This window comes from Pleurodeles waltl, chromosome 4_1 (genome assembly GCF_031143425.1).
Source record: "Pleurodeles waltl isolate 20211129_DDA chromosome 4_1, aPleWal1.hap1.20221129, whole genome shotgun sequence".
In the NCBI taxonomy this organism is placed as follows: domain Eukaryota; kingdom Metazoa; phylum Chordata; class Amphibia; order Caudata; family Salamandridae; genus Pleurodeles; species Pleurodeles waltl.
In genome coordinates, this window is record NC_090442.1 from 136,036,751 (window position 1) to 136,050,420 (window position 13,670).

The 13,670-nt window shown below is 44.0% G+C and overlaps 1 protein-coding gene across 1 annotated transcript in view; it reads left to right on the forward strand.

Annotated features, from left to right (window-relative positions):
- The first annotated feature begins 486 nt into the window (after positions 1–486).
- Positions 487–13,670, forward strand: part of LOC138288484 (hemagglutinin/amebocyte aggregation factor-like) — a 42,853-nt gene continuing 29,669 nt past the window's right edge. Inside the window, exons 1-2 of the mRNA XM_069230040.1 lie at positions 487–703; positions 11,137–11,236. Of these exons, the coding sequence (XP_069086141.1) occupies positions 625–703; positions 11,137–11,236 (179 nt within the window). The 5' untranslated portion in view covers positions 487–624. The remainder of the gene's footprint in view (positions 704–11,136; positions 11,237–13,670) is intronic.

Here is a 13,670-nt window from a genome sequence, read left to right on the forward strand (position 1 = left end):
AAATGATAAATGTACATTGATGGTGTTCCCACAGCAAACAATTATTGAAGAAGTAACTGATGAAAACTGTTCATACGTAGTCGGATTTGCAGGAACACGATACAGTTATGCGGTTAATGCGAGTGAAGGAATTGAACCCTCTGGATATGAGCTGGTCCCGCCACCACAAGAAGCGACCACTTTGGTTTACTGCCAAGAAAATGAAAACACCTGTGCGCACACCCTTGCAAGCTTCTGTGAAGGCCAGACACAGCATTACAATCAGCAAATGATTACACCTTAAGTGTAATGCAAATAAGGTTCCGAATCAAGATTTCTGAGAAACAAAGCTCCAAAGTCAATGTTTGCAACAAAATCCCAAGGATGTGGAACGATATCCGCCATACGGAGCTGGTGAGCAAAAAACCTTCAGTTTATAAATATCTACCCGTGCCAAGCGTGTCACGTACTGCTGTGGAGTGTAGGGGGAGAGGGGCTTATAAAAGGCGCGAGATTCAGGAAGCAGGGAAAGAAAAGCAAGAGGACGGGGACTGAAGAAGGAAAAAGAGGCAGAGGGAAAAACCTCGTAAATAAAACAGTCTAGTCTTTTGAAATAACCTGCCCACGGTCACTCTGCCGGTCACCATGAGGGCAGTCATCCTTCTTGCGTCGATCATAGCTGCGGCGTTTGCAGAAAGCGATGTCTTCCAGGACGCACCCACAGGTAACATTATATTGTTTTATTTTTTCAGTTAAGGCTATAAATTTCTCATTTGTCTTTCCGAAGGTTCAAAAGTTCATAGCAAAACGATCCTATATACAGTACAGTTCTAGGATGAAATAATTACAATTTGAGAGCCTCATGTTTGTCTTAGACAGTTAAGTGAACCAAGGTTACCTATTTCATCCACCGGTGGATATATGAGATGTTATTTCAGTCTTAACCATAAACAGATTACAAGCTAAAATGTAAAATTAGCTTTTACTGCTCTGGACCAGCTTTAGGGAACACACCTTCGATACACAGTGTATAGTTTGTATAGCACTCACAAACAGCTTCAAGGCACCTTGGACCATGCAGTACCAAGCCAGATATAAAGATTGTTTACTTTATTTGTGATAGTGTTTGTATCAATAACATGACAAGTCATGATTTAGTATCCACTCCTGGCAAGTTCCAATTCCTCTTTATCTTCAATTGTTTTCAGGACCCCGTAGGCAGCTCTTATGCAAAACATGCATTCTCTGTGATGTGTGTACCCTCAACGAAGTCCAGGTCACAGGAAGACCCCTGAACGTCACTGATAAACTAAAGAACAACTGACACTTTCAGGGCTGGGTGGATTTGGATGAATCCTGTCCTGGAAGCAGTATTCTGGCACACACCTTTCTAATAGGCCCACATATGACTTTCACACATACAACATACAAAACATGTGGGACAAACAATACATACATCACACTCCACACACATGGACAGGGAAGCACAGATGACTGTTGAACAACACATATGTAACATGCATCACTCCACACATTCAATGCACATCACCCTTACATATGGCCACATGTAGAAGTCCCTTGCACCAGCGGGCTGTCACTTTTAGTGATGCTCTGGTGGAGCAATGCCCTCTCTGCATTTGAAAGGCAATGTCAAGCTACTACATGTGTTCTGATGCTGCATGAAAAATATGGACCCTTCACACCTATCACTTAGAGTGGAAGTGGTCAGCAATGGGTTTTGCATGGGGCATGCCACCTTCAAACAACCTGCATATGGGCACTGCCCCACATTGACTACAATCTTGAAACCTGAAGCAGCACCATTAAATATTGCCACCCTAGGGGTGGCATCACCATTGTCCTATCAAAGCAAATACCTGATTCTCATTGTGTATGCTTTTCCCATGTGTGGTGCATAGTGCAGCACACATTGAAATACGAAATTGCCATCACTGATTGATCATGTGTAGGAAGGGACACCTTACTGCACAGAAACAATCAAACCTGCAAAGTTGTCATCTTTCTACCATGCTACAAGGATGCCTACAATGGACTTTGGCATCTGGACTACTGCCAGTGCACTGGTAGAGGTCAGAAATGCAACATAGCAAGGAGACATGGCACATTGTTGGCCTTTACTGGTGATGCAGGGCAGAGTAGAAAGGCACCTCATGCCCTGTCCTGTGCCACAAGTGTTTGTAGACTTGTTGCATACATGGCAATACATCTCAAGCTACTATGCTACACTTTGCATGATCTCTACATACACACATGCATGTTAGCCACAAAATTGCGTCAGCAACTCCATGTGCAAGGGAGGTGTACCATGTCCAAAGGGGGGGAGAGTTCACATGAAATACACAGTGCATAACATCCGCCTCATGGCACACAACACACAAAATAGGTACAAACATACCCAACATGGGTCTATTGCAGATCAAAAGTTATCGGTCTAGGGGACAATGATTTTCAATATCACACATAGCCCGCATGGGTGAACCGTCATGCCAGACAAATCCACCAATCACCATGCCCCTGAGGCTCAACCCGTGACTGGAAAGTGCTCCACCACACAAAAATACAACCATGCATGCAAACAGGAACATACACAATGCCAGATGCAAGTCAGATTCTCTACTCCAATAACAAATACTGTGCCAGGCCAGTTAGAAAGAAACACAAATGCAAGTCTGACACTGTTTCTCCCCTTCCATTGCAACAGACCGAGGTTAAAGCATCCAGCCATGGGTCATGACCTCATATGGAAACCCACATACAGATGCGGAGAAGGCTTACATTGACACACACAAAAGGAGCAGAAATGTGGTGGAGAGGACATTTGGCATCCTGAAATCCAGGTTCAGATGCCTAGATCTATCTGGAGGAAGACTATTACATGCCCCACCCCTTGTGTGCAAAATAATACTAGTCTGTGCAATTTTGCACAACATCTGTGTTCTCACCAATGTTTCCTGGGAGGAACAGGTCGAGGTCCCCAGGGAGGAGAATGAAGACAATGATGCACGACTGGAGGATGGGGAAGAACAAAATTCTGCTGCTTAAGCATGCAGAAGGAACAAAATTGTGCACACGTTTTCACTTAGAGACTGTACTTTAATCTTTACTGAGCACAAATGTGTAAATAAAACACTTCAAAACAGATTTGTCCTAGAGAATTTCTTTTCACCTTCACATACTTTATCAACTCACCCCTATCTTGGAAAGCATGACTAGGCCACAACAATTGGAAAACAAATAGGAATACACTCAGGAACAACAAACCACTACACACAATGCACTAATAAATGAATGTATGGGTGAAATGCATGCATAGCCTGTTGTACAAGTGTGTCTGGTTGACATTTGACAGCAGCCACACATAAAAAACATGTGAAGACTGCTGTTCAGATGTATTTTCTAGGTAGGACAAGAGTAGTCAGTACCATCAACAGTAAGTCAGTGTCTGCTATGTAACAAATCAATGTCTGAATGACACAATCACAGGTGACAACTTACAACATACCCCTTAGTGGCACTCACATGTATGACTAATAGAGAGTTAAATACAGAGAACAAAACATCTGAATGTCTTGGTCTGCCAGACTCTATCCAGTTGGTATCTTGCATGCATGTTTAAACAATGTCAAAATAAGTCACAAACCCTTGACAAACTGTATGTTTGAACAAGGACACAGACATGCTGAAACATGCATGTTCTACTCATAGTCGTCAGGAGTATTCACACAATCCAAACACACTTATAGTACATGCAGCAAAGCATGGTGAATGCAGCTGTATGTGTCTGCTCATGTCAAACAAAAAAATGTTGACGGACAGCTGAGACACTCCTCTACTTAACTTTGCCAGCCAATATGTGGAGGTGACTCAGAGACTACACAAGTGCTGTGGCTGGTGTTAAAAGATGTGCGGGGATCAGTCACCTCATCTTGCAAACAATGAAAACGGTATGGCAAATGTTGCTTAGCCTGTAGAAGAAGCAATGTCCATTAGTAAAGTTCACAAGTATGAATTACTATGACATGCATGAAGTACAGGATAGTTAGGATAAGGAAGATGAGTAACAAGAAAAATCTGCAGAAACTGTGCCAGCAACGTTGATCTAAAAGCCTACATCACACAATCTGGGTTCAATGTGTGTGAATGATCATACATTGTCAAATACTCAATGTACAAAACAACATCATAGCCATGTAAGTCCAGACACATATTCACACACATTGTGTAGGACAGTAAATATCCCAGTCACATTGCCATCAACTACACCTATGTGCTTGGCCAACACAAACAAGTGTGACTGATAAAAGTGGCAACTGAAACTATCTGTACCCCGGGTTTGCAGACATGACCCTGTTCCACTATCTACCAATGACCTAGCAATGCATAAGAGGAACAAATATCAAATAATAAAACATAGTTATGTCAATCCCTAGTAAATAAGGCAAGTCCAACAAAAACAACCTGTAAGTGCCTAGTTCATAATAGGGCAAGGCCGACATCAACAACCTGTAAGTCCCTAGTACATAACAGGGCAAGGCTGACATCAATAACCTGTAAGTCCCCAGTGTATAATAGGGCAAAGCCAACATCAACAACCTGTAAGTCCCTAGTACATAATAGGGCAAGGTTGACATCAACAACCTATAATTCCCCAGTACATACTCGGGCAGGGGACCTCAGTTGGGCAGTTAGAGTTCTGCACCTTCTGTACACTGCGGTGCCAAAATTAAACTTCAGGATGCCAACCCCCCTCCCACAGAATCCCCAGAGGTGGTTCCACCCACTCTGTACACAGTCAGGAGCCTGCCACCCATGCACAGTGAACTGTGCTGAGGGGGCCCCCTTGATCTTGGGCCTACACCAGCACCAGTAGGGCGGTGACGGCATTTAAAATGCCACTGGTGCTCTGATGAGTGGCCTGCCATCTCTGTTTGACAGCAGGCCTGACATGCAGATTGTGTGCTAAAAGGGAAGTCCTTGCAAAACTACATGGTGAGTAATCTTACAGTAAAAGTGTTGTGCTAACAAAATTGACACTAAGTTAATTCCCACATGTCCCCCTTGGTGGGCCAGGCTTGGTGTGGCCTGTAACTTTGCACATGGACAGATGAAAACATGCAACATATGGCACAGTGTTTGAGAAAAAACAACTCTGAACATTTAGATACAGTATACATGTATCTAAGTAGGGGAACATTTTAAACACTGATGCGCAATTACCTATGAAGGATTCCAAAGTTTGTAGAAGTTACATCCCTAAGCACACCACTGTAGTAGGCATTACTGATCACACATGAAGCACACATTCCACTAATTAGCATTTCACATACATACCAACCATGACACGTCAGTCTGCCATATCCAAAATCGTGCATGGAATGGGAACTGTAATTTACATGTGTTGCATTACATCATGATGTCAGGATCTTGGTACACATCATAGATTGTCACACAGATGCACTTACATAGTTCTGGGTTAGTGGATCATATACCAGGCCAAGTCACCAGCATCCCTAGGTATACAGTTGTCAAGGGTATCATGTGCAGGAACCTGTTTCACACATGGGCCAGCTATCAGAAGCTGTGTTGTGAAACAAACAGTGGAAATGTAAAACCTGCATTGTGTAAGACCAACAATGCAAATTTCCTCACATATGTTCACTCACAGTACACACAGTGTACACATGTGAAGATATGCATGTGGGAAATTGTATCATACACATGCACTCTTGCACTCAATATCACTCCTCCCATGCATTCCACAGACCAACATACATAAAGTAACACATTTCACAGTTTGCATAAAAAAATGCAATGCATGAGTCATTTTCAACCATTGCATATTCAAAAAATGATGCATTGTATCTGCGCATCAAAGTTAATACGTTATGCTCTGTCCTTCAAAAAAACATGAATGACCATCATGTGTCAAGAGAAACAAAACATAATATCAAAGGTGACGCATACGCCCAGGAAGTGATGCAATTGAACTTCTTTCCTGCACACATGGAAAAGTGAAGTTACTTTCACTTTCTCTTTAAAGTCTTTTTGTCTGTACTTGGGAGAGGTTGTGTGGTGCTGGTTCAGGTGTGAGGAGTGGTCTTTTGTGAGTCTTTTGTGCTGTCTGTGTTGTGTCCCTAAAGTCCTTTTTGTTGAATTTTTGTCATTTTGTGCTGTAATTTGCTGTGTATTGTCGGCTGTTTGTTTCTGAGGTAGATAAGTTTGTTGGGGTAGTTTGGGTTATTTTGTTTGTGTTTTTTGTGTGCACTGGAGTTTGGGTGCAACATGTATTGGCTTCACACAATGCATACAGTTCAAACAGTTACTGTGTCAGACACACAATCAACACAAATGTTACTTTAGTAAATATATTTACGTGTGCAAGTTTTGTTTCTGATGATGTACCCCATGAGAGATCTCAAGCCATTGGATGTTCAGTCAAAGTCCAAGGTGGGGAAGACATGCCATGAGAGGAGTGCATCAGTGAGGAGGTGCTCAAATTGCCAGTAGGTGGGATTTGCCACAAAGACAGTCCATGCCTGATAAGTCAACAAACAGTGGGAGAATGAAGAGGGGACGTTTCCAGTTGTTACAACACTGGCATGATCTTAAGCACAGAACTAAGGAGATACTGTCCATGTGCCACGACTGGGTGGTTTTTCAGGTGGATGATGTTCCTTCCACATCTTCATCCTCTGATGTGTGCTGTGCCTCCTGTGCCATAGTTGGTGCTCTTGTTGAAGTTGAGGGGTCATACACACATCAGGGGCTAGGGATGAGGTTTGAAAGGTTTCTGCAGCTGTCATATGTGGAAAGATGAAAGGCATCATTGCAGCAAGGAGGAACTACTGGTTTTTCAACACAGCAGCAAAATCATGGTGGTAGTCAGCCAGCCAAACTGACTCCAGGACAGTTTGGTTAGCCCCCAGCCTATTGTCAATCACACTGGTGCAACTTTGGGAGGGGATTTGTTCGACCCTCTGCCTCAGGACAGCAGCTATGTTAGCCAGGGACTGCTGGAGTCCACGTAGCCGAGAGTGGGTGTCTCTGATGGCAGCGGAGTTGTCCTTATTCAGACTGAGGCACCTAAGGACTCCCTCTAGACTGCCTTCCGTGGTCTTCATTACATCCCACACCTACTATGCCAGCTCACGCTGGACTCCTACTGCTGTTTTTTGGAAGATAATGTCTGGTTCCTGGGAGCCCAGGGCTGTGGCTGAGCTGGCCGGTAGTGTGTGTTAGGTAGGTCATGTAGAGACCCTGCAATGCTGTGTGTCCTTCCTGCGACTGGAAATGGTGTCCGGATGGCCCCCAGGACGTCCTGGAGAGTGTTGGCATTGAAGGTCTGCAGCTGGTCATCCAATTCATTAGAAAAAACCAGGACAGGCAGCTCGGAAGGAGGTAAGGCATCATCCTCTGCAATGGGATAGTGAAATGTCAATCTTAGACTGAAGTAGCTGTTGACATAAGTCATTAGGTTCTAGATCCTGGTGCCTTAGTGACATGGTGCAGAGCCACACATAAAGACCTAATTTATGGGCCCCTAGTAGCACACTGTGCCACCAGATCATTATTTTTAGTTATGCTCTATTGGCACAATCTACCAGTCCCCATTTCCCAGACTGTTACACCCACCTTGCATGCCTTCTCATGGCCTGGTAATAATATACCCCTCTCACACCTGGCACTCTATGTAGTTGGCATTCCATGTGTATTGCTGGGGGTATTCCCATGCAACACATGTGTAACCCTCCCAGCTTCTGATGCCTTCCAAATTTGTCACATCTGGGTTTGCTTCAGTTTTGTCCAACAACCCAAGGATGGTGAAGGAGTGACAAGAGGGTGTCTGAGATCTTTGTCTGTCCTGTGAATGTAGTTGTTCAATGTGTGCTGCAGTGTGCATCACGCATAGGTCACAATGTACATGACAATGGTGCATCAAACCCGATGCAACACTTTTCTTGCGCCCCCCCTTGCCACATCTAAGGGCAACATGGTAGCACCATACTTACAATACAGTGCACCATGGAAGACATTTTCCACAGTAGCCTCATGAGTTATGGCACTATTGTAATGCTTCACTGCATTAGCACCATAAATTATGGCTCTAGTGCAGAAAAGCACAGGGAGATCTATTGATTACAGTGGGTGCGTCACTTGAATGTCTGCCTTTGGCAGGCCTTACAAATAAAATCAAAAGATCACACAGAGAAATATTTAAGAATTAATTGCCCAATTTGTTCTGCCTTCCCTGCGTAGGATCGTCCCCCTCGCATACATCATATCTGGCACAGGCATATTGTGGTGCAAGGATTTACAAAGTGGAGCTATACATGCATTGTGCAACTTTGTCCATATGGCAAAAGGGGAATGGGCACCTTAATGGCACATTAGCATCAAACATTAAAATGATGATGGTGTTGCGCTAAGGCCTTGTAAATATGGTAAGACCACTTGTAGCTGATGTTATGCAAGAAGCTGTTCCTTAGGGCACAACATCAACCATCCCCACTACACAGGCACCCTTGCAGCATGGTGACATGACAGTTACTTATAAAGCAAGGCAGATGCTGATCACAGACATGCCCCATATATGGTGTATTATCACATTTGTGCCCATTCCCAATGGTGTTGGGAGGCATATCCCAGTTCTTGCTAGCCCATCTTGTGCAACAGGCCATGTACATGTTGCCCAATGAGAGTTACACGTGGGCAGATGGTACAGTTGCCACAGTGAAGGGAGTGATGTGAGGGTTCAGAAAAGGTCTGTGCATATGGGGGTGGGTGAGTACCCAATACAAATGTTTAGCAATTATTGTGCCCCATGGAACAATTTTGCATGCATACAATGGGTCCTTTGTGTCTCCCCTTCTGCCATTTATTAATTACCAGATTGCCCCCCACTGCAACTCAGTCTGCATTTGTGGTAGTTCTTGAAACGCTGCACTGTCCTGTCCTGGGACTCCGATGACCAACTCCTCTGGGATAACCACTGCCACCATCTCCTCCAGCTCATCTAGCTGCTCCTAGTGTGCCGGACTTCCACCTTCAGTCTGCAGTGCTGCCTTTTGGTTGCTGGACAGTTTTTCTTTAGTTCTGCACTTGCAATCATGCCAGCGCTTCTTACAATCGGTCACAGTCCTCTTCACCTCTGCCACACTGTTGACTTTATCAGCTATTGACAAGCAAATGGCCTCCTTCCTACCTATTGGCAATTCAGAGGTGACAAGGAGCTAGTGTTGGTGCTCCATCAACTCTCTGACCAAGATGTTATTCTCCTCCTCACTGAAGAAACACTTCCTCTTTCTTTTCCCCTTCTCCTGTGAGTCTGTCTGTCCATCCTAGTTTGTACTGGGCTGATTGGGATCTCTCTGGGATCTCGCCTATCCTGCATTCTCCATCTTGTGTCCTTGTGGCTTCTGTTTGGCATTTTTGCAGGCTTTTTTTAAACGCTTTTAAATAAAAAATAGCACTAGCACGAATAGCATCAAAGACCGTGCCGCAAATCATGATAGCGCCACTTTTACAGCATTAGTATCATTTTTTTGACCTGTCACAAAGGTTAGCGTCATTTTGTTTAGGCTAGCCTTCTCTTAGCTCCATGGTGTACCATTTTATAAATATGGCGCACACATGGCGCTAATAAAAGTCGTTATGAGGCGTTACAAATTTTGACACACAACTGCGCTAGAGAAGTTGTGCAGCATTTTTCATAAATATGCCCCTAGGTCTTCTGATGAATTGCTGCTTATTATTTGTGGGGGATTTTCTCTAAGTGAAATTTGTGCCAATCTTGCTGGGGCAAAGGGAGTAAGAAAGGGAAGATTGTAGAATTGCAGTTTATTCTAACACACCACAACATTTAAACAAACTGTACACGTATTTCAAAATATCAACAGCAAGAAAGCACGAGGCACATTTTTAATTCTGAAGCACAATAAAAACAATGCTTTTAATAGGATTAATACAAATTAACACAGTTGGTGAATCGCAAATTATAAATATTCACAGAGACCAGTTTTCCACACATTAGCATTTGTGTGATATGTAGTTTTATTAGTAAAACTGTGTCTATGAAGATTTAGTGCCCATTACAATGGAACATGTGCTGTCTTTAAACACACTACCACACCATGCCTTAGTGATATATGTGCGGCAGTGTGCTCCAAAATATACTACACCTCTGCTACTCTCATGCTGAATGGGTGTGGTTCTTTTGCTACACTTGTTCTTTGTGTAACTCATGGATTTTTCACATTCCCTGTGACTTCTGTGATCTAACATTGATGGCAGCAACCCCACTCTGAAAATTGTTCCAGCACCACTGCTTGTGATAAAATTTGTTGCATTGTTCTAGAAGCACTGGAGCTGCCCCTTTTTCGAATAGATACCAAAGAGCTCTACTAAGTAGGGATATGGCCCCTTCCGACTCAGAGGGGCAGCTACTCCTGCTATGATCTTAACGAGAAAGGTTTTGTGTAGGCAAAAGTCACTTTTTTCACATTGATGAATCCTCTGTGACGGTCAAAGGAGGTGGTTGTATACACTATTCTTTCTCTGAGCTGTAAAGGCCAATGGAGCATCACATACTCCATTCAGTGGATGCACGTGCTACAGAGTGTTCCCTGTGGAAAATGTAGTTCTTGACCAGTAATTCAATTTGGGTACCAAGACATCCTCATCCATCAAACTATGCCCAGAAAAGCAGCAAAGTAGAAGATTGGCTGCTAATATTGAGTCTTGAAGGCAGTGAGATGCTGATGGGAAGGGTGCATGGAGAGGAGGAGAGGTTTTATACATAATGCTATTGGACCAGGAAATGAACGAAGCGACAGGAGGAGAGGTTGCTTACATAATAATATATAATATTGCCCGCTGGCAAGGTACAGGAATAGGTCGTAAAAACTGTTTCCTAAGACATACACACATCCCTTTGGCATCAGCCTCTTAATGTCTAAAAAATGAATCGCCTCATGCTGATCAGTGCAGCTCTTCTGCCTCGTTTGCAGGGTGCATGGGGTATAGACACAAGGCTGATGACTAATTGGTCAGGGAATACGGCTGCCTTCAACACCTACAAAGGCAAAATGCAAAATTCCTTGGCGCTTAGTGTAGTAACTTTCTTTTCATTTTATCTAGGGGAGACCGAAGATACATTGAGCCCCCGATGGGTGAATGACTACGATCAGCCACTCTTATTTACCTGCTCAAATCAGGATTCAATCAACTCAATTATAAGGTATGACCACTATATGTTCATTATTGATATCATTATTGACATTGCAGTAAACTACGGCACAGGCACTCTGCATTGTTCCCCTGATTGTTGTTTCATCCCTGCCTTATCTCTGGCTTATTTTCTGCCATGTTGCCCAAGGTTTCTTCTTGTTTGCCTTTGAAGAAACCACGTCCCAGGCAGGCGCGGCTTGCGGCGCACGGAAGAGGCGGGCGGCGCTCAGGGAGCGGGGTGGGGGGAATAAACATTAAATTATAATTTTTTTTAAAACCACTTACCTCGATTGCCACCGCCGCTGACACCTCTCCGCTGCTCTTCTACTGCAGGCACAGGCTCCCAACCTGCCCTGCGGCCAATGCTGACGCTGGTCAGAGCAGCGTCAGGATTGTCTCGAAGCGCCCAGCCAGGGTGTTCCCAGGCAGACTGGGAGCCTGTGCAGGCTCTCTCCAGCACCACAACACAGAACAGGGCTGGAGAGAGCTTTCTGCGCATGTTTGCTTGGCCGGCCCGAAGAGGCCAGTCATACATACAAGCACACTGAGGGGGAATGCTCAGCATTCCCCCTCACTGCCCGTCACCCCCTGTTCCTGCCCCTTTACAAGAAAACGATAATAAACACAGTTTATTATAATTTGCTTATAAAGGTTTTGCAGCTGCCACTGTTGGCGGGGGCTCTGCCCTAATGGAGAAGCCGCCCCTGGTCCTAGGTTTACTAATATTTTACCCAACGAAGCGCAGCAACCATATTCTACTAAGACTGGCCTGCTGCTGCTGTCATTTCATGCTTTGGTGCTTGGCACATAGCGCCGCCTAGCACCGTGGTACAGAGGTGAGTGTGCTTTTTCTAGCCTATCCTTCCAGTACAAATTCATATGTCTAGACAAACAGAGAAGGATCCCACGGACAGGGTATGTGAGATGCACCGCAGGACACATACAATCAGTTGTTTTTGGAAGAAATAAACCCATTTCTCCTTGTTAAAACTTCCTTCAAGTCGTTGTTAGTTCTCAACACAAAACCTGGTCTGGCTGTCTTAGTGGATCTAAGTTTGTATTAAAAGCTGGCCCAGTAATGCCTCCTTGCCGAAAACCAACACAGTGTAGCACAGTACAGCATTTATGTGCTGAGAAAAAGGCAGGCTTCCAGCACAAAACACCTTTTGTATTACTTACCAGAAATAAATACCCTGCACCACTTTGTGGCTTTGTGCTGCTGCAAGCCTTAGTAAATCTGTGCCATGTTCTCCCTATGATGTCAGTTGTCACCTTTTTATCGTTTTCCTTCCCTTTCTCTAAAAGCTCTATAAGTGACCTTTCTATCACCAGCTCATCTGCTTTATTGACTCAAGGTCACCCCTTTCCCTTGTTGGCCATTGGGTTTGAACCCTTTGCTATGGAAACCTGCAGGGTCTTAAGTTAAGATGGTGTTTGTTTGATAGTTTCAAGATACACAAGCTTTGCTCTTTCAACCTCTGTGCTCATAATGCAGGAACCTTGCAGTTTCACATCCTTGTTTGTTTCTTATCACTTGGCACCTCTGTGTACCACACATGTAAGAAAGGAGATTCAACAGTTGCTAGAAAGACCAGTTATAAGGTTTCTACGGTGCTTTCAGTAGATGCTTTGTCTCTGCTTGTGAACCTTTCAAATGCGGGCCTTCTCTTCTAATTTTTCGTCCACTGATGCTCAAGAGCAGAAAGCAATGGCTTTGTTATTTCTAAGTATGTTGGTGAAATCCTCCCTCTTCCTCAGTTACTTCAGCTAAGACTGGTAAACCCATGTAAACATTGCTGCTCACGATTATAGATCTTCAACATTCTCTCTCACTTCATCATTCATATGGCACTATTGGTGCCCAGCGGAAATTCAGTATCATGATTGGTATTGTCATCTTTGGCACCAAAGGCTACTGAGGCCAATGAGGATTTTTCAACGAAAGGAAGATAAGTATTGACCCCCACAACACTGAGTACCAACAATCATTGGTTCTGACCTAGGCGTAGAATCTGGTGAGATACAAGGCTTGGAGCGCTTGCTCACACAAGAATGTATATTGCTTTAGTCATTCACAGCTGAAGGAATGTTATGGATGCGATTCAACACCCAAAACTTACTGAAATTCACCAGCTATGGTGAGCAGCCCTGACGTCCTCCAAAGGCATTCCTCATTACCTCATATGTGACATCACTGAAGGCACGAAAGCTATTATTATTGGTGTCAGCACAGATGACATCACATTCTTTGGTCCTCATTTTGCGCTCACACCACAGGTTCCAAGGTATTGGTACATATTCATAACATATTGATAAAAATTGTGAACACTATAGGGTCTACCATAGCAACCATAAACTGATGGATGGCAACAGAAGCAGAGCACGCACATTTAATTGTGGTACACACTGTTCCTCCCTCTGTCTAGAGTGGCTCTCTCTAAAAT